At 45.4% G+C, this 21,161-nt stretch overlaps 1 protein-coding gene across 1 annotated transcript; it reads left to right on the top strand.

The window, feature by feature from the left end:
* The first annotated feature begins 1,786 nt into the window (after positions 1-1,786).
* LOC126525241 (glutathione S-transferase 1-1-like) lies at positions 1,787-11,225 on the top strand. Its single transcript, XM_050173276.3, has 5 exons — positions 1,787-2,430; positions 2,977-3,035; positions 6,668-6,809; positions 8,198-8,368; positions 11,008-11,225. The coding sequence occupies exons 1-5, from the start codon at positions 2,290-2,292 to the stop codon at positions 11,143-11,145; spliced, it is 651 nt and encodes a 216-aa protein (XP_050029233.2). The 5' UTR covers positions 1,787-2,289; the 3' UTR covers positions 11,146-11,225.
* The last annotated feature ends 9,936 nt before the right edge of the window (positions 11,226-21,161 follow it).

Genomic DNA, 21,161 nt, shown 5'->3' with positions numbered 1-21,161 from the left:
AGGAACAACTCCTTAGGCAAAGCATTGACACCAAAAATTTAGCCTGTAGGTATTTTGTGAAAAAAAAAGTGATTAATCGCGGCTTAAAGAATCACGTTGCTCCCTAACGCTTATCCTCAGGATTTATTCCTCGCATGCCAGAAAGCACTAGCTTGTAAGAAGCACTGAGGACTCGGGGTAAACAAATATCGCTTAAACGTAAATGTAAGATAAACAGAATGAGGGCGTCAAGTTTGGTTCGCTTTCGTAGGCACAACATTTCAAAGTGTGGTTGAAATGAAGGCGTTTTTTTTGGAAGTTCAACCATCTTGAATGGTGAAGCTCAATATTATAAAGAACTTAATCCACCAAGTAGTTGTAGACAAGTAGACGTGAATGAAGGCGTTGAAGTTCCAACAGTGTTGACACCATGACGACTTCGCTAGGCAAGAAGTACCACTGAGAAGAAATACAGTACTATCGAGAAGGAAGAACTTTGCAGTCAGATTAGCGCTACTGCTTCTTAAACGCCCCATAAATGCCAGAAGATACCCTCAAAGAACAGCATCGACGACAATATCGCAGACCTTGCTTTCTAAGACCATATTTCTGCTGACAATACCACGTTACTTAACGCTTCAGTGTGATTTACTGTTTCGGATCAGAAGGAGGACATGCGGTTCAAATTCGGCAGCAATAAATTAAAAGCGAGGGCTGCACAGAATTCTAAAAAAACTTGTCGCACATGAAAACCTGCTCTTCTAAAACGAAGCGATGCAATATTCAAAGCTGAGCAGGATACGGTAAATGTTTTTAAACACAGAAATAGAAAGAATTGGTCCCTTCAAATAATGTTTGGTTCGTTCACTTCAACCAAACTCCTCAGAAATCAGACACTTCTTTTTTGTCTTGGAGTGCTGTTTAAGATGAGTCCTCCGTATGTGAAAACGTTAACACATTTGCGGAAAGAAGTGTAATTTGCTATAGTGAACTGCATGCAACGTCGCTTTCTGCAATTTCGTGTACTTTTTTCCTTCTACGCTATCGCAGTGCACTTTGTTGGAAATTCTATTGCGTCATGAATGCCCTATTAAGCGCAAGTATTTGCTTGATAGGTCTGTGCCGATGTAACTATGTCGAGCCTAATATTTCCTCCAGGACGACATCCACGCTCCTACACAAATATCAATCCAATAAAAAAGACTGCAACAAATGACCTGTGCAGCATTGGAAAAAGTTTTTCTCCCAGAGCCAAGCGACGCTGCAGCTTGTCGCACAGACCAGCGTGGCAGCTGAATCCGGCCAGAGCGCTGGAAGGCGCCATTTTCCGGCAAAGGCGTTGCTCATGGCACTTTTATAAAGATGTGTAAAGAACAGCTGAGCCTTCAACAATATCTCCACAGTTGTGTAAGACGCTTGTAATTATTATATGGTTGGTAGAGTAAGACTAAAGCAATGAAAAACACCTGTTCGAGGTATGTACTCCTGTAGACACGCCTAAACACGCATTTCTTACACCAATTATCTTGTCAGCTTTGCTTTTTTCCGCATTCCTTTGTCTCTTTTTTTACTCGGAGCATTTTCAGCCTGGCGTAGCATTGACTTTTCATTGTATAATTACTTGCAAGGTGTCCTTATAATTTGTATAATTATTTGTGGTCTATGCCATCTAGAATATTGAAGCTCCCCTTACAAAACGCCCGATCTTCATACCTGTAAGATATTTCTATTAATGAGTAAATAAATAAATAAATAAATAAATACCCCCCTAGATAAGCAAGCTTCATCATGTGCGCTGTAAAGTTGTAGAAGCTGTTATTTTGTGTGGCTTATTTTGCGTGGCTAGAGTTCAGTGATTTACACTTCCTCTGCTGGCGCATAAGCATATTCTAAGTTTCGGGGCATGCCTATAAACGAACAATTTATGCTTGGCACTTGTCATGTGGGCACCGTAGGCAGCTATATATATTGCTTATTGTTCTGTTTTTTTTTCATTGCTTTTAAATGTTCAATGCGTTTAAACTTAATGCCTCTAAACAAACCTCTCATACTGCACGATTGCCATGTGTCCCACACAACCAGGTCGACATTTTGAAAGCACTGTTACAGGCCAACGCCCTCTTTGCTATTTTTCGCCCTGTGCCGCGTACGTTTGCTGTTTTCAAGGCCTTTATTACCAAGACCCGTCAGGTGCTACGCCTGCTGCAGCCCTGGGATTGCGGTTTTTAAATGCGCTTCTCCATACTATTTCACATCATTCGCTGTAGGTCTGCGGTGGAAGGAAGGTCGCACGCACACTTGGTCTGAGTCATGACCATCATTCTGTATAATATAATTGGCAGTCCGCCCTGCAACTTTGTACGCACACTCGCAAAGCATTTGGACATAGATGTGAAGCTCAAGAATTTGGACTACATCAACAAGGAGCAGTTTAAGGAGGAATACCTCAAGGTGTGTCGCAGCGAGATAAATATATGTTGTGAGATGTTAGCGATTTGGGCGTTATCTTATATCACTGGTTCCCGCAAACAGTGTTTACCCTGCTTATATTGCTACACCTGAAATTCGCGTTTGTAATCTAATACAATATCGTCTGGTTCTCCATTTCGCCATTTCACACTGCAGTGGATGAGATTATTTACAGTAAACTACAACCTAGGCACGTATATTTTCGACCTGATGTACCTGATTTGCTTTTCTCTATGGGTAAGCAACTGCTGAAATAATGCTACCGCTTTGGATACTATTGTTTTTTTTTCTTTTATTTTCGTTCTCGGTCTCGTTTTATAGTGGTTCTTCACAGTTTGTAGTAGTAGGTACTGATGATCCTTCGGTGCCGGCACGGTTCGAATGGAGTCTCCACATTCGGAATGATGTGCTATCCCTGCAACTAATTGGAGCTTTCCTTGCAGTGTTTATAGAGCATGTATTTATTTAGGGCAGTGTTATTGGGACAACTGGGATGAGACAAACCTATTTTCTCACTTGGTATTCCAGATCAATCCATTCCACAAAGTTCCTGCGATTAACGATGAAGGTTTTATCGTCTATGAAAGGTAAGGCTTCACACACTATGTTGAGACCACGCTGAATTGTTCATAATTCGGAGGCCGAGGAACTTTAACAAATCTATACAACTCGAGATTGATGTGATGTTTGAGTATCTACGTCCTCGTTCCCTAGAAACGTGATATGATTTACTTTCACTATCTGTGTTATTACCTTTCACTCCTTAAGGTATTTTCACAGTAAAAGATTCGATTTTTTTCTGTGGCGAAGCTGCATAGGGGCACATTGCTCTCTACGCTCACATCCCAGCGCACATTTTTCGCCACCTCGAAACAGAACGGAATAAAAAAGGTCTGTTTCCATAAACTTGTAGGAAGGCCTGGCACAATGGCTGACAATGCAGTTTAAAAAGAAGAGAGACTACCACCTCGCAACAATCGATGGTGCCATGAAGGTGTTAAATTCATCTCTGCACAATAGCTCGATGTCCGCACCGTCTAGGTTGTGAAAGATGGCGTTCTTTCGAATAAAACATACCCAATTATGCAAAGTTAATAAATAACAGTGAAATCATCTTTTATTGAGGAACAACAAACAAATAAAAAAGAGAAAGCTGCAGAATTTATCCGTTTGCCAGAAAGCTCGCTTAGCAAACGGTATCTGATGTTTATTCTGGGTGTGCACCAATCAGTACGATTACGGCTGAATATATTGTCCGCGCTCTAACGCACGCAGAGAAACTATGGTCGCAGAAGTGCCATGCATGATTAACCAGGCTGCTGACGCTGGGCATTACGAGGAGAAAATTTTAAGAAAAAGTTGGAGTTTCGCCCGAAAGGCGAAGCAAACTAGCGATAGTAAATTAGTGGACAGACATACGAATTAAGGATAGTAGTTTTACGGGCCGTAAAAGCCCTTAAACAGGAATACTAGCTAAATTAAAAGCATGGTCTCATGCGCGAATGAGGAAACGCGAGCACATCTCACTCGATGACCACAGAAACTCGATGTCAAAACGCTCCAGTCAGAAAACATGGTAGGAGCAGCGAGTAAATGGAGCTTCGTGCGACCGCTCCGATGAACGCGGACTACGACGCGAAAACACAGTGCGGCGCAGACTCTGTACCTGTTGCAGATGGCTTTCAAGGTAGAGTGGCCTGGTCGGGCGCGAGTGGCCGGCCGAGCTGTTTGGTGTCGAACGTGACCCCATACCGACGCTCCCCTCGAAGCCTAGTGGGCGACTAGAAGGCGGTGTGCTTTTTCCCCGAATTTCGCCACTGCGTTCGCGAGATTTAGCCGCGGTCACCGGCTCACCCTCACACGCATTCACTCGGACATAACAGCATGCGGCCAGATGCGAAGATTTTGTCGTCCTTCAACTTTATGCGGAACCACATGGCGACGCCGACGGTGCCTGGACTGTCCACATAATTGCGATAGCAATAAAAGTGCGCGTAAATTGATATGAGAAAAGTGAAGAACGTGAAGTGATGGTCGATTCAGGTGTATTGTGGAGGGTGCACATAGTCTGCTTCACGTTTTATCGTGCCCATGGCCTTATTTGTGACAACGCGTGCTTAAGTCAGCAACTACATGCATCATGCAAAAGGTGAAACTGGCTTTTCGTTGATACAAAAAATGGGCCATAGTTACTTGCGCACCACCCGAAATTTAAAGCGTGCGATCTGAGACAACTAGAAAATCCCTGAGTTCCTAATGATTATGTGCATTGAGAATTTGGTACTTCTCTAATTCCCACTGCTGCATTTGGAACACAAAGGTAGTGGTGTTTGCAAGTCGATGTTTTATACGTAAGGAGAAGGCAAACAATTAAGAGAATTAGATGAAAACACACGAGCCGTATTTCTAATTTGGCTTTTGCATGTAGGTGACGGTGCATGACTTGTGCTTGAAGGTGCGGTGACTTAATTTTAAGACGCTTCTTCTCCTCATGTGATCTGAGTGAGCTCCTAGGTCGTGATACGCACGGCTAGTTCACAGTGACACATGCCGGTGTTGGTTCAGGTAAAGTTGTGGGCAGAAATAAGCTCAAAGATAAAGAAAAGAATGTCTACATTCCTCGTTATTTTTTTTTTGAGAAGCCAATGTCACTGGTTTATTCCCATTTTTGAATTTTCGCGGAATATGTTTCTAAGCCTCGCATGGTTGCGTGACCGTGTGACCTAATCGGGCTGGTAAGTAGAGCGGCAAGCTCTCTCCGGGAACCGTTTTACATGCCACTGACGCACCTCAACGTCTCCACCATCCTAAATACGAGCTGAAGATCTCGGTAAGAACAGAGAAGCCGATTAAGAATGTACAACGCTGATGACATAAAAAATGTGGTTTAACTCATATGCAAGGATAAACCATGTAGGATCGAAGCATCTCCACCGTTTGCACAGTCTGATTGGCTTTCTCAGCTGTATGCCGGAATTGCGTTGTGCTTGCTTCATACAGCCTGCTTTTTTTAGAATAGAATGTTATCAAGTCGTTTGTTAAAAACAGTGGTGTTCCCTCTCTCGGGGGGACACATGAAACAACCGAGACATCCTCCCGTGACTAATTAGAATGTACATGCGGGAAAATAAATTTATCGTCCTTATGATACGTTACGCACTTCTCGGTATCTACCGATTTATTTATACCCACCTTTAACTGTTTTCATTGAACCTGGCCAAATTGAGTGACTTGGTAGGGATTGGCCTCAACCTCTCACACGCCAGCTTGTTAAAAATTAAAATTAAATTATGGGGTTTTACGTGCCAAAACCCCTTTCTGATTATGAGGCACGTTATACTGGAGGATCCCGGAAATTTCGACCACCTGCGGTTCTTTAACGTGCACCTAAATCTAATTACACGGGTGTTTTCGCATTTCGCCCCCATCGAAATGCGGCCGCCGTGGCCGGGATTCGATCCCGCGACACGCCAGCTTGTGTCGCTACGTATGCATGTATGCGTATACCGCTCTGCCGTCATAAAAGAAATCTTAAACTTTCCTCCGGTACAGGGCGGTATCAGAAGCAAGTAATCTATATCCACATATTTTTTTCCTTATTATACATTCACATTAGTGCCTCCACGCATGGACTTCATGGCAGTCCCACTAAATGACACGGCGTGCCCGAGTGTATTCACGGCGTGGTCGGCGTTCGCCAGTGCGTAGCGAGGCAGCATAGACCTCTCATACATGACGCATCTCGGCGGCGGAAATACAGCTTGTCACTCCGTTTCTCGAATGCTAATCGCATTACAGTGGAAATTCATCGTGAGGTATTTGCTAACGGAATTATTGCTTTATTTATGATCGAAACCATTTTAAATTTTCGATATCGAAGCCTAGGAGTAGTGGTGTCAAGTTTCCTTAACAGTAATAGCAAGGCTAGCACCGTTTCAGAAATATCGGTCTTTGATGTGAGCAAACAGTCTCCTAAAAGTGTACGTCAAGGAGTTAGGGATGATCTTAATTCTGACAGGAATGCGTTTTTAGCAGATTTTCGCGACTGATATCTCTAACGATGCACGAGTCACTTTACTGTTCGTGTTCAGTGTGATCATGGCAACATGTGCCCTAAATAGCATATTTCAATAGTTTATTAGCAAATAGCTACCAGGAGATTAAGATATACAATTGCGAAATACAAAAACACTAGCACGGTACTTCCTTACCTTTACAGCAATGCCATTGCCTACTACTTGCTCCGCAAGTACGCCCCCGATTCGGAGCTCTACCCGGCTTGCATCAAGACTCGCACCCACATCGACCAGATTCTTTCATCACTTGTCACTACAATCCACAGTGCATCCGGAGTGTTCATCGTGAGTACCCTATCTTTTCTTTCTGGTTTTGTATTCCGAGACCACGGTTTGATTATGAGGCACGCCGTAGTAGGCGACTACGCATTAATTTTGACCACCTTGGCATTTTGAACGCACACCCAATGCATGGTAAAGGGCGCCTTTACAATTCGCCCCCATCTAAATCCATCGCAACCAGGATTTGATTTCTCACTCTCGGGTACAGCAGCCAAACGCCAAAACAACCATGCCATCATGGCGGGTTACCCATTTGTGACTTGCATTCTCTCGATAATTGTAAGGTGTCCGTATATCTTGGCTACGATCGTCTTAAGATGCTATTAAGAGTGGTCGAATACCTTGTCTGTGAAACACCTCAAACGCATACAACTGGAACACGCCAGGCAATTAGTTTACACATTCGGGAGCTGCTAGTACGACTAGCAGCGCTCAAAAGCGGTATGGGCATGTTCTAGTGGTTTTCTTGAGACGTAAATTACGCACGCTGTTCAAATATGAAAGGACTGAGGATCCATGCGTTATGAGTGCAGGTTACAATTTGTTTGCGATGTTCAGTAGAACATGCCTTCCTTGTGTTATTCTCTGAATTAACCGGTTTACATAGCTTCTATAGACGCTCAGGGGGACGTAGTTTTCTCAGCCCCAGAGCGTCTGCTCAAGCTGTCTAAATAGGTTAATTCAGTAAATAGAAAAAGGAACACATGTTCTACTCAACATCAAACAATTTGTAACCTGGACTCATCACGTTCCCTATGCCATTCCGCTTTTGTGCGGAAGAACGTGCGTTGGTCAAACTGGCAGATACATCAATAAGAGACTAAAATAATATCTATATAACTTCCCTAGGGTAATCTCTGGCCACCTGGGCATTCATTGCCGAGATTGCACCTGCAAACCCATGTTTCAATGTACTTGTATTTTGCATAGCGCTCATAGCAGGATGACAAGTGAGATCGTGGAGGCCTATGAAATTACAAAATTAGAGGAAAGGCATGTGAGCAAGCCATCAGTGTCGCTTTCTGAAAAGGGGATATGATTCCTCGGTTTAACGTTGTCAATATTGTAGTGTAAGTTTTGACCATGCCTTGGAGACGTGTACGGTATGCACCACTGACTGTTCTTTTTTGCTGTCTCATTTGTTTCCGCTCGTACGGTATATATTTATGGATGCATGCGAAAATAAATTTTATTGTTGAAAGTAGCGCTGTCTCTGTGTATCTGTTTCTTTCTACGTCCTCGTTCAGTCGCGCTTACGCACTCTATCAGGTGAATGCAACTATCCAACCTTTCCCGATCATGGGGTAAGAAGCAGTTGTCATTGTGTTCATTCGCCTACATGATCATTTTTTTTCAATAAAGCGAACTATGTGCACATTTCTTTGGTGCAGGCTCCTCGAGTCTATCAGAAGACCAAGCCGACGACTGAGGAGATTACGACATTTGAACAGAATGTGCTCCGAGGGCTAGAACACCTCATCGGTGAGGGCAAGTTCGCGGTTGGGGACACCTTCACCCTCGCCGACATGGCCTTGACAGCACGCATAATTGTGCCCCTTGAGGTAATGGTCCTTCCTGCTTGCATCCCCTCACTCAAAATTTCCTGCTGATTCGTAGACATGGTCAGTCACCAGCCTATCTAAGCCGGTCAGACGTTCACAAAGCGAGAATTGCTGGACGCTCTCTTGACGGCTGCACCAATATTAAAGCGCGTCAAATACGGAAGTTCTTTTATTGCCCACCGATTCATGTACTTTAGAAATGCCTTCTTTGCACTAAAGCTATTGTGTCAAATGTTCTGGGAATGTATCGCGTTGACAATATCTGTTATTTACCCGATATGAGCAAGTATAGAAACACTATTAGGAATTTAGGCTTACACTTTGCAACAACGAAAATTAGGAATAAAAAGAAATTCTAGTGTTCTACGTGCGAATTGAGCCATGATTTGATTATGAGGCACGCTGTAGTGGGGGAATTCGGTTTAATTTCCACGACCTGCAGTTCGTCAACGTGCACCCAATGCACGGCACACCGATTTTATTGCAATTCGCCCAGAGTGAAAGACCGCCGCCACGGCAGCGGTTCCCGTAGACTCACTGGCGAAACGAAACAACCAAAGCCAACTATTTACTTTAGAACAGCGGAAGCAGCCAAAAAATCAGAATAGGGTCGGGTTGCAGTTCAAGGGGCACTCTCGATAGTTAGGTAAGAGTTCGGCGTGTCCTTCTTTGTATGACTTTAGGATGAAAAGGCAGCAAAATAAGCGTAGAACATTCTTGGTACAAGTAATTTGAGCATGAGCCTATCCAGATGACCCTACGAAGTCAATTGCATCGAAGCCGACTTGAAGCCTAGAACACATAAACAGCAGGACACCTTGTTGTATTCGATTTTTCTAGAAAGTTCCTCCTGGAACACCTGAACACGATTTACCCGAGTCACCTACAAGTATACACAGATGGCTCTGTCAAGGCAGATGAAGACCGCTGTGCAGCTGCATTCTATATTCCCTCTCTAAGATATACGTGGTCTGGCCATCTGGACTGTATAGCCTCGTCGACAGTTGTGGAAGGCGCAGCAATAGCTTCTGCTCTACGCAAATTAAAGACTTTGCCTCCGCAGAATGTGGTTGTCCTTGCGGACTCAAAGGCCGCATTACAACAAATGTACCGTGGTTTGCCATCCCTCAAGTTCCCACGCAAATCACTAGCCATCGTGAAAGAGCTCAACAACAAAGGCTTCACAGTAAAGTTTCAGTGGATTCCTTCCCACATTGGTATCTCAGGAAACGAAAAAGCTGATGCGCTTGCATACGCAGCGCTCTATCATCCTCCCAAAATCAAGGCCCCAAAGAGTAATCAAGTGAAAAATCTGACATTCGAAATCACTTTGCGTCGCTTTGGGTTCCACCGCATATGCCCTGCGTAACCAAGAGATTGCACCGAGAGGAAGCCACACTTCTATATCGAATAAGGACAGGATCTGCTAATACACCGGCCTGGTTATTTAAAACGGGGCGAATCAATTCTCCGAACTGTTCGGCATGCAACGAGACAGGAGGCATTGAGCACTTTTTGTGGTCCTGCCAGCAATTCCGAGATGAAAGAGACACTCTCCTGAAGAATCTGCAAAGCAAGAACCTTCCGCATGCGCGCCTGCAACACCTTATATTTCCCGCGGGATCAGTTATAGCCCGCAAAGAAACTTCACGTCTCCTCATCGAGTTCTTAAGAGAGACTGGTTTGATCGACATATGGTGAAACCCTTCAGCGGTATTGTGCGAGACGCTCGGGCGGAGCAATTGCCGGCCTTGTTCGCCAGGCTAAACCCGCCTGTTGCTACAATTCACCACCACCACCACCACCACATCTAGAAAGTTCCAGAAAGTATGTTGTTCCAATCTTTATAAATATTTTCTGGCTTCATATGAGAGGTATAAAAATATGACGTAGTAATTTGCAAGCTGAATTGTCAGTTAGGACTGACAATCAATGATTTAAACTTGTTTTACGCACGATATTACCCTGTCAGCTTTCTAGCTAGACAGTGCTTCTGGGGGCGCTTTTTCCGCATGCAGATAAGTATATGCGACTCTCGAAAACCTGTTTCACGAACCTGATCTGTGCATATAGTAAATTGATGGCTTCCTCGGCAAGCGCTTTTTAAGTTTACTGTGTACATTAGTACGTTTATTACGCGGCTAGTTTCTTTTATATAGGCAGGCAACGCGCATGATCTTCCACTTCGAGGAACGTAAGGAGTCCAGCTTTTTCGTTGTGTCTTCTTGACAGCCGTTCGGTTCTACCCGCCTTGGCTTTCTGAAGATAATTCATAAGCCTAATTCTTCATTGTACCATACTGTGCCTCGCTTGTAGTAGGCGTATGCTGTTGTCATTACAACTGGTGCCTTGTAACCAGCGCAACGACTACATCGCCCTGTTTAGCAAGTCACATTATTAAGCCAATTGGCGTACAGCTGAATGAAGGGTGATGACCAGCATACGCGAAACAGTCCAGTCATTTCCATATGCATCTGTTTTATGTTGCACTGTATTTACCTTTGCATTGTCTGGCAGTGGCTCTAATGAAACCGATATTGCTACCAGTGCATAGGAGCTGCCTGTATCAAATTCGAGCACTTGTCTACTACGCACTTGACCTGAGAAATTAACCATTGCCCAATTAATGTGCATTTCAGAACAAGTTCGTGGACCATTCCAAGTTTCCCAAGCTGACAAGCTACTACGAGCGTGTCAAGCGCGAGCAGCCTTACTTTGAGGAAGTTTACAGGCCAGCCATAAACAGCTTCAAGCAGATGTTCGATAACCTAAAGTAGCTTTAGAAGTGGCAATAAAAAAACCAGAAGGATGCTGTAGAAATACATTTTCTTGTTTATAAAAGGTATTTAGTTTTCAAGTTGTTTGCAGAGGTCGGTGTTTTTTGTGTGAGTGTGTGCCTTTCTCTGTGCTTTTTTTTTCCTTTCTATCATTGTATTTTTAGTAGGCGTGCAGGAATATTCGAAAATCTTGAACAGTAAATTGAATCACAACTTATTTGGTTGGGTTTTCAAATCGACTTGGTACTATTCTTATAAGCGTATATTTTTCGAATAGTTCAAACCGTGTACTGCACCACACCACATAAAATTGGAGCAATGGTGCCGTAATGCGCATGCACAGCACAGCTTAGTTAGCCATACTTTACAGGCTGTACAGTGATCACTCGCCCATTCTGATGACCCCTGTACTTGTGAATCAACTACTCCTGTGCTCCTATGGCTCCATTTACGTTTTAATGTAAGCAACGCTTTATAACGTACCATGTAATCATAGAAGGTTGGAAACATTAATACTGGGATGTGAATTTCATTTTATAATAATGCAGATAACGGCTTTTTATTATTCGAAAGATATTCGATATTAGATTCCATTCATACATTGCTCTCTTCCTACTCTGTTCGGCCACAAAAATCACTATTTCGCAGTTTTAGCCGGCTCAGTCACATGTTTATGCCGAAAGCAAAGCATCGCACAGCTGTACTAGGCCACTTTCATGCGAATTGGCTACTGCTGCTTGCCTGAAAGTGAATACCTGCTGGTGAGTAATCATATAATAGAGAGCCCTATATTGAGCACGTAAATTTGAAGCTCTGACTTTGCATAATTATGAAGGGTTATATACATATGGGGAAGACAATGAATTTCAGCGAGAATATAATTTTAGCGAGAAATGAGAAAGGAATATTGGTAAGTTGTGTGCTACTGAAAAATGGAGTTGAGTTGGGGTAAAAGTAATACAAAGAAGAAAACCTTATCAGACACGAACGTTGTGCTCCTCGTAGCATGACTGAGTCACTTCAGGTCACTTCCTACATTTACACGGAGCGTCTCCTGCACCTCGCTGCCCTGCCTGTCCACTACGCCTAACCTTTCACCCAAGTGTCATGGCCTTTGCACTAAATGCGAGAATCCCATGCCAGATACGATAGGATTTTCAGAAATGTCCGGCATATGCAAGAAAAAGGAAAAAAAATGAAGTATGCAAATGCAGCCCAATGAAATCTCGCTTATAGGCATGTCCGTTGTGAAGGAAACAGGCGAAGTGCTCCGAGGTACAGCCACTGCGGAGCTATAAGCGAGAAATAAGCCTTTGCTGGTGCTGCTGAGGCGAATTCAGCTGTACCCGGGGACGCTACGGCTGCTTTAATGGGCATTGGAAATATTTTTCGCCTCACCGCACACTGGGGGAGTCTGTGAACGTGAAGTTTCTTGATGGATTACATAGAGTAGCCATACAGAGACGCTGGGGTTCTCGCGTGGGAAGCGAATTCTGAGTTCAAGTGAACGTGCTGAGAAGTACGCAACATAACGCTTTGCATTGAGCGAGTCCAGCTTAGGCTTTATCATGTTTGTGCAAAACTTGCATGGACATGGTCATTTGCAATTCCCAATTGAGGCGTTGCGAAGTTTCCTTCACGGTTTTTATGAACGACACGAAAACCAACTATTGATTTATTTTGTTACTTGCGAGATACAGAAGGCGATGTGTGCTCATGAAGAATCAAAATCACTAAACAAGAATTGTGAAAATATACTAGCATTAAAAAGCAAACAATGAAGATGTTTTTCTAAAACAGTGAAATATGTACTCAGTCCCTTCGAAATAATCAGTACCGCGTAGCAATGACAGTGGGAGCTTGAGTGTTCCATTCATCTGTAGTCCGGGAAAGAAAAAAAATCAAAACGTGAGTTCTTTATTAATAGAGAGCTAAATATTTCCAGTCATGATTTCTGGCTAGCAGTGATGCGAATGGGTGGACATAGGGATTAGGATGCTGTGACAATTTGATATATTTAGGGAGAAGAGAATGCTTAATCCTCAGCACTTTTCTGCATAGCTGCATAGGTCTGGTTGCCATGTATTTAGGTGAGAATTGTATGGGAGTCGGTTTTACGGTACCTGTAAAAAATACACATAACTGTTATTTGTTAAACCATTTCAAGTGCGCTTTATTGTGTTTAGTGAAAGGGTCCAAGACAGCGAAAGCGTATTCTATTTTCGGGGTATATAGTATATAGAGTATAGATCTTTCTGTGAATACAGATATTAAAATGCTGTCACCGTTGATGCCACAAAAAGGAAATATGATGTTTCGAAACATGACATTTACATTCTCTTCCACATGCTCGAGGACTGTATTTTATTCTGTGTAACATTCTTCCTGACCAGACGCATTTCTGTCGCACGCTTGACTTTAGTCCTCAGTATGCATGGAGTTTAGTTTCAGAAGGCACTTGATTTAGTTTATGACGAAGAACACAAAGCTTCCAAAATCCGGCATCGCACTTGTTCGAGATATGAGAGCTCGAATTTAGGTTGTTTTTTGTTCCACCCAAATGTAGATCTTCAAACAATTCGAAAAGAGGATGAACAGGGAGTTAGTAGAAAAAATTCCGGCTATTTCTTCGTAATATGCATGTGAATTTTTTTTAATAGGCCCCGTGTCCTACTTTTTATACCACGAGTAGATGCCGCTAAGGTTAACGTTCAAGAGTTCTTCATTCTCTCGACACACAATTTGATTATAAAAAGTACACTCAATTGTTAATAATCGTGTTGTTGCATTCTCTTTGATAAGATAACAATATCGATAATGTAAAGCAAAATATGAGATGTCTAAGCACATTACGAAGTCGTAGCCCGAAAGTAAAAGACAAATTACACAAGTGACCATCATTAGAAGGTAATTCTACTCCGTTTTCTAAAAACGTGGAAGTTCAGTTTCTTATGAAAGAATGACAAACCAATCTACTTTAGTTTACAGAATAATTTACAGTGCCAATCAATATTTCAAGCTTGTTTATATTGCAAGGAGGTTACGTCAGTTTGTCGATTTATCGTCAACGCTTGAAAAACTAGGCATTGCTGTGGTGAGTTGCGTGACCGTAGAAAAGCCTTTCCCTAAATTATGCGGAAAAGCGGAAAAAAGTATAGCTGTCCGTAAACAAACACGGTCAAGTATCTAGCAACAATATATTAAATTACCTGGCAGCAGGAAGAGGTAAGAGATATCAGGCAATGTTGTGCAAGGTGTAGAGTATCTCATTTCTATTGTACAGTCACAACGCGTGCAGCTCGCCAGTCAGTCGGTAGATCTGCAAATGTGGATGCGCCGAAAAAGAAGGCACGGAATAGAGCAAGGAATTAAGCATGGCGACGAAAGCAACAAACTTGAAAGCCATTGAGACCAGCTGGGGCTTCAGTTTTCAGGTGAAGGAGCATCCAAACAAGGCCCGGAAGTGATACAATGTCAACGTCATGAGGACAGGATGCAGGGCTTTGACAAACTGTATCTGACGGAGGAGAATAAGCTCTGTGAATATGTATGATTGGGTGCGCGATGGCTTCTTTGTCAAAAATTCGCGTACCACTGAGTTATATTTTATCAGTAGTCTTCTTCTTCTGACTAAAAATGGCCCAGCACTGTTGACGGGAATTACTAAAAAAAAATTCAAATTTATGACGCATGAAGCAGTGCCATTCCGGAATAAATGCTTCCTACCGAAACCTTTCGACACTAAAGTTGCAGCTGTTTCTTTGTGCTTTGTTTCTATGAACCTTAGCAATATAAGCCCCGACACTACAAATCAGAAGCATTCACTGATGCCAACTCCCGAAGAAATTGCGAAGAACGTATGCCCTTAAAACATGTCCGACCATGTGCAATGCGACAGTACTATGAAGACTCGCCCACACACGCAATTTATTTCACCGCTTACAGGATTATGCTGCACTATAAATCAGAATAAAAGCTTTACGATAACACATTTCATGTGCTAGCACGAGGATCAGCCCACAAAATCACCACATTCTGTTACAAGGTTTCTGTTATCGTCCTCGTTTAGGCTAACATCATATACGCCATCACTTACTTTGCTGGGATATGGCAACAAAGAAGACACTCCGAGCCCCGGGAAGGCGGGACAAGGAAGCGTCAATCTAAATACGTCATGTATATTACACAATACCACTAGAAATAACAGTCCCAACCAGGCCCAATGCATGATCATATGCAGACCGTGGTGCCCATGTGCTGCCGCATTCTACCACGTTGGCGCCGAGCCAGGCTAAAAGCTGAGTAGTTGTGCATCGACATGACTGTTTAATTTGCCAGTGCAAAATAGGTGCTTGTGTACGGAAAACTGCTTCTTTCTGATTGCCAGGCTCTACGTCACGGCGCAGCTGTTGTCACACGAAGTTTCAGCGCTGGTTGCACACAGTGAACATGCGGCCCGGATGCCCAAGGCTGCTAAATACAGCCACACTGGGGCCCGAGTTAGATTAGCACCAAGTATATAGTATATAATCTGCAGTCTGTCCATTCTCTTGAATGGTTTTGGTAACCGCGTTCTGGCGCAACTCCGCTCCAACATAATAACTGTTCGCAGATGATTGTGTAATATACCTGGAGATAACTAACCCTGATCATTTATATAAGCTGCAACCCTTCTTAAATTTCCCTTGAACCTTTAACTGCCGGCTTCTTGGCCAATCCCCCGTAGTGGATAAGCGCCCCAAGTGAGGAGCAAGCAAGCGAGCTGCAGTTGCTTTACAGCGAATCTGTTTATGGCGCAATAAACGTAGGCGCAATAGCACATACCCCTCTACACTCCGGTCGTGGGTTCCGGGAGCTGTGACGCGCCCTTCAACGTCCCTTGTTCCACCTGGGACTCAGAGATCCCAGGCACCACCAGGGTAAGAAAAGATTTTATTCGAATGTTGTATTAGATGATTTTATTCGAAAAAAGGAACCGGGAGAAAAGCTTAAAAGTGAACAAGAAAAGAACGGCAAAGCAAAATAAATAAAGTATACACTTACGTCCATCCAACGACTTGAAAGATCCGACAGGAGGGCACTAATGGTGAGCAACTTAGAGCTCGCATATACCCCGCGATGCAGAGATCACATAGCTCGTTGTAGTATATTGCCACGGCCTCGACACAGCTGACAGCCACTCGGTGCGATTCGGTGCCACATGCTAAGCATGTTGGGTGGCTCCGAGAAGAAGAGAACGACGAGGGTGCCAGGACAGCGATATATATAAAAAGATCTTTAGCGTCGACCGAAGTCTTTTGTGGCTTTGTCTGTGACAAACTGGTGGAGCTGCTGGGTACACGTCTATGTACTCTGACCCCCAGGAACAGAGCGCGGACAACCTACGCAAAAGCCGACGGCTTCAAAGACTGCCTCCGGAATACGGCCTCCAAGATCTGCCGAGGTTGTCCACCACAACCGCAAGCCAGACACAGGAGACGTACGGTACGGGACAGCCTCCTGCGTCGCTGGTTCTCCACACCCCACGCTGGCCGCGGCCGTTCCATGGTGAGCCTTTTGAGGACGTGGAAGACTGGCTCGACGAATTCGATCGTGTGGCTGACGTCAATTATTGGGACGAGCAGAAAAAGTTAAGGAACGTGTACTTCGCCCTAGAGGACTCTGCCCGAACATGGTTCGCTAACCACGAGCCATCCATCACCACCTGGCAAGAATTTCAAAGGCAGATACGCGACACGTACAGCAGCCCCGCAAGAAAAGAGCGAGCAGAGCAAGACCTTCAGAATAGGGTTCAAAGGCCGAACGAAAGCGTAGCCATGTTCGTAGAAGACATGACGCGGCTTTTCAAGCGTGCTGACCCTGGCATGACAGAAGCGAAGAAAGTACGCCTACTGATGCGTGCAGTTAAAGAGCAGCTGTTTGCTGGACTGATGCGAAGGCCTCCAGCTACAGTAGCTGAGTTCGTCAGTGAGGCGACAACAATGGAGCGAGCCCTTCAACAACGCTCCTCGGTCTACGATCGCCAAATCAACCTGGGATCAGCATCTTCTGTCTCGTTACCCTATGACACCGATGCGCTTCGAGAGCTTGTGCGTAGTGTCGTGCGTGAGGAGCTCGACCGGCTACAGGGAGTGCGATTTCAACCGACCGTAACATCCCTCACAGATATCGTCCGCGAAGAAGTTCGCCAGGCAGCACAGCCATTCGTGCAAACCAGACCTGAAGCCGCCCCCGTACTGACTTATGCGCAAGCAGTGAGGCTACCTGCGCAACCCGGGAACCACCGTAACCCGCCTTCTTCTGAAGAACCGCTGTGTCACTTCCAGGGACAAGGTTCACGTACAAATATGTACGGGTCCACGAGCCCCCGAATCAATACGCGAAAGTCAGACGTGTGGCGCGCACCTGACTACCAGCCACTCTGCTTCCACTGTGGCGAAGCGGGCCACGTGTACCGTGCCTGCTATTACCGAAGAATTGGACTCCAGGGCTATCACCCCGGCGCTCGTCGCCCACGTGAGGGAGAGCGCCCGAGAGAAATCCAGCAATATCTGGCCAGTCAACCTTCGTCGCCGTACGCGCAGTTCCCACCGGTTGAACAGTCCCTGCCAACGACCCGATCTCCGTCTCCGCAGAGGCGCCAGTCACGATCACCACCTCCTCGACGATCGGCGTCACCTAGCCGCTACACTACGTTCTCCGCTTCCGTGGGCAATCGGCCCACGAGCCCAAGTCGGGGAAACTGAGAACAGCGACCTCCGGAGGTGGGGCCGCTGTCCAACGCACTTCGAAAGATCCTCCGCTGCGACACCCCGACGACGACGATAACGACGACGACAACGACGACTGCGCACCTTCGACACCTTTCTTCGAAAACCCTGAACCTGTTTCAGCCGACATACTCGTTTCTGTAGATAACCACCCGGTCACCGCTCTTGTCGATACTGGCGCCGATTATTCTGTCATGAGCGGATAACTGGTTACGGCACTTCGCAAGGTGACGACACCGTGGCCAGGACCTAAGCTCCGTACAGCCGGCGGTCATGTTCTCACGCCGATCGGCAAATGCACTGCGAGGGTACAAATTCGCGAGGTCACATTTGTTGGCTCATTTATTATACTGGAAGAGTGCTCTAGGCAGGTCATACTCGGCATGGACTTTCTTCGGGAGTACGGCGCAATCATAAACCTTCGCGAGTTGCTTGTCACATTTTCCAGCGAACACGCAACTCATTCGGACGACTACCACCCACAGTCCACGGTGTTACGCGTTTCGGGTGACTGTGCTACTTTACCACCCCGGAGTACTGCGTTGATCACCGTAGAAACAGACGATGATCCTCCCCATCTCGGAATCGCTGAAGGCAATCTGTCAGTCTTGTTGGCTCGACAGGTTTGCGTAGCCCGCGGCATCTTGCAGCTGTCGTCACGGACTGCTCAGATTTTAGTGACCAATTTCAGTCGTGAATACCAGCACTTCGCCCCACGAACTGCCATCGCCTATTTGGAGCCAGTCAGTGATTTTCCCGCTTGTTTAACTGTAGGGCAAAATGATGGAGATTCTAACTGTGACGTACCAGCCAACAGCAATATTGATGTGAATTCTAAATTATCAGGTGAACAACAGGCTAGCATTTGAAGCCTTCTACAGTCTTTTGCGGACTGTTTCGCTTCAACATCGAAGGTCAACCAAACGCCTACTGCGAAACACAGAATTATTACAAATCCCAATGAAAGACCCGTGCGCCAACGTGCCTACCGTGTTTCTCGTAAAGAGCAAGACGCCATCCGGAATCAAGTCAAACAAATGCTTACCGACGATATCATACAGCCCTCCACCAGTCCATGGGCGTCACCTGTGGTTCTGGTGAAAAAGAAAGACGGCACACTGCGTTTTTGCGTTGACTATCGCAAGCTTAATAACGTTACGAAGAAGGACGTTTATCCCCTTCCCCGCATCGACGACTCTTTGGACCGCCTTCGAAATGCTCGATACTTCTCATCGATGGACCTTCGCAGCGGCTACTGGCAAATAGAGGTTGATGAGCGTGACCGTGAGAAAACGGCATTTATTACGCCTGACGGACTCTACGAATTCAAGGTCCTTCCTTTCGGATTGTGCTCTGCGCCTGCCACTTTTCAGCGCATGATGGACACGGTTCTATCAGGTCTCAAGTGGCAGTCATGCCTTGTCTATTTAGATGATATCGTTGTCTTTTCGGAAACTTTTGAGCAGCACCTCCAGCGCTTACAAGCAGTTCTTGACGCAATTCGTACTGCTGGCCTGTCTTTAAAGCCTGAAAAATGCCATTTCGGGTATGACGAACTCAAATTTTTAGGCCATGTCGTCAGCTACGAGGGCATTCGACCAGACCCCGACAAAACCATTGCTGTTGCTTCGTTTCCAACACCTTCGAACAAACACGAACTCCGCCGTTTTCTAGGGCTTTGCGCTTATTATCGACGCTTCGTGGCAAACTTTTCACGGATAGCCGAACCTTTGCAGCGGCTGACTAAAGATAATGTTCCGTTTGTCTGGGAGCAGGAACAACAAGAGGCCTTCTGTGAACTCCAGAATCGTCTGCGCACACCTCCTGTTCTAGGACACTTTGACGAAGACAGTGACACCGAGTTGCACACGGATGCCAGCAACGTTGGCCTTGGTGCCGTCCTCGTACAGTGGCAAGATGGAGCCGAACGCGTCATTGCGTACGCAAGCCGCACTTTGTCTCCAGCTGAAAGCCGCAGCGGTGGCGTAGAGGTAGAACACCCGCCTCGCGTGCAAGAGGTCCGTGGCTCGAATCCCGGTGCCGCGCAATTTTCCACCGGATTAAAAAAAAAAAAAAAAATCCGCGTGTTGATAAAATTGCATAAACAGGCCTGGAGTGTGGCCTGATGCCGGTGACCAGAACCGGTAACACACTCCCTCACCAGAGCAGGATTGGCCACCCTGGTGCAGTACTTGGCCACAACCTCCTATATGAACACAACAATCAAACCCCGGCCCTCAGTCCCCAGCAGCTGCGAAGCAACTGACCACGGCGGCGGTCAGACCTGCGACGCTGCAGAGGGTGCTAAGAATCCCTGGCTCCGGACAGGCCGCCATTGGAATATGAACCTGGCAACGTTTAACGCAAGAACATTATCTAGTGAGGCGAGTCTAGCAGTGCTATTGGAAGAATTAGAGGGCAGTAAATGGGATATAATAGGGCTCAGTGAAGTTAGGAGGCCAAAAGAAGCATATACAGTGTTAAGGAGCGGGCACGTCCTGTGCTACCGGGGCTTAGCGGAGAGACGAGAACTAGGAGTCGGATTCCTGATTCATAAGAATATAGCTGGTAACATACAGGAATTCTATAGCATTAACGAGAGGGTGGCATGTCTTGTTGTGAAACTTAATAAGAGGTACAAAATGAAGGTTGTACAGGTCTACGCCCCTACATCCAGTCATGATGACCAGGAAGTCGAAAGCTTCTACGAAGACGTGGAATCGGCGATGGGTAGAGTGAAAACAAAATACACTATACTGATGGGCGATTTCAATGCCAAGGTAGGCAAGAAGCATGCTGGAGACAAGGCAGTGGGGGAATATGGCATAGGCACTAGGAATAGCAGGGGGGAGGTATTAGTAGAGTTTGCAGAACAGAATAATATGAGGATAATGAATACCTTCTTCCGCAAGCGGAATAACCGAAAATGGACATGGAGGAGCCCGAACGGCGAGACTAGAAATGAAATAGATTTCATACTCTGCGCTAACCCTGGCATCATACAATATGTGGACGTGCTCGGTAAGGTGCGCTGCAGTGACCACAGGATGGTAAGAACTCGAATTAGCCTAGACCTGAGGAGGGAACGGAGGAAACTGGTACATAAGAAGCCGATCAATGAGTTAGCGCTAAGAGGGAAAATAGAGGAATTCCAGATCAAGCTACAGAACAGGTATTCGGCTTTAAGCCACGAAGAGGATCTTAGTGTTGAAGCAATGAACGACAATCTTGTGGGCATCATTAAGG

This window comes from Dermacentor andersoni, chromosome 3 (assembly GCF_023375885.2).
Source record: "Dermacentor andersoni chromosome 3, qqDerAnde1_hic_scaffold, whole genome shotgun sequence".
Classification (NCBI taxonomy): domain Eukaryota; kingdom Metazoa; phylum Arthropoda; class Arachnida; order Ixodida; family Ixodidae; genus Dermacentor; species Dermacentor andersoni.
The sequence above is the reverse complement of the archived record's forward strand: the minus strand, read 5'-3'. Positions and strand labels throughout refer to the sequence as shown.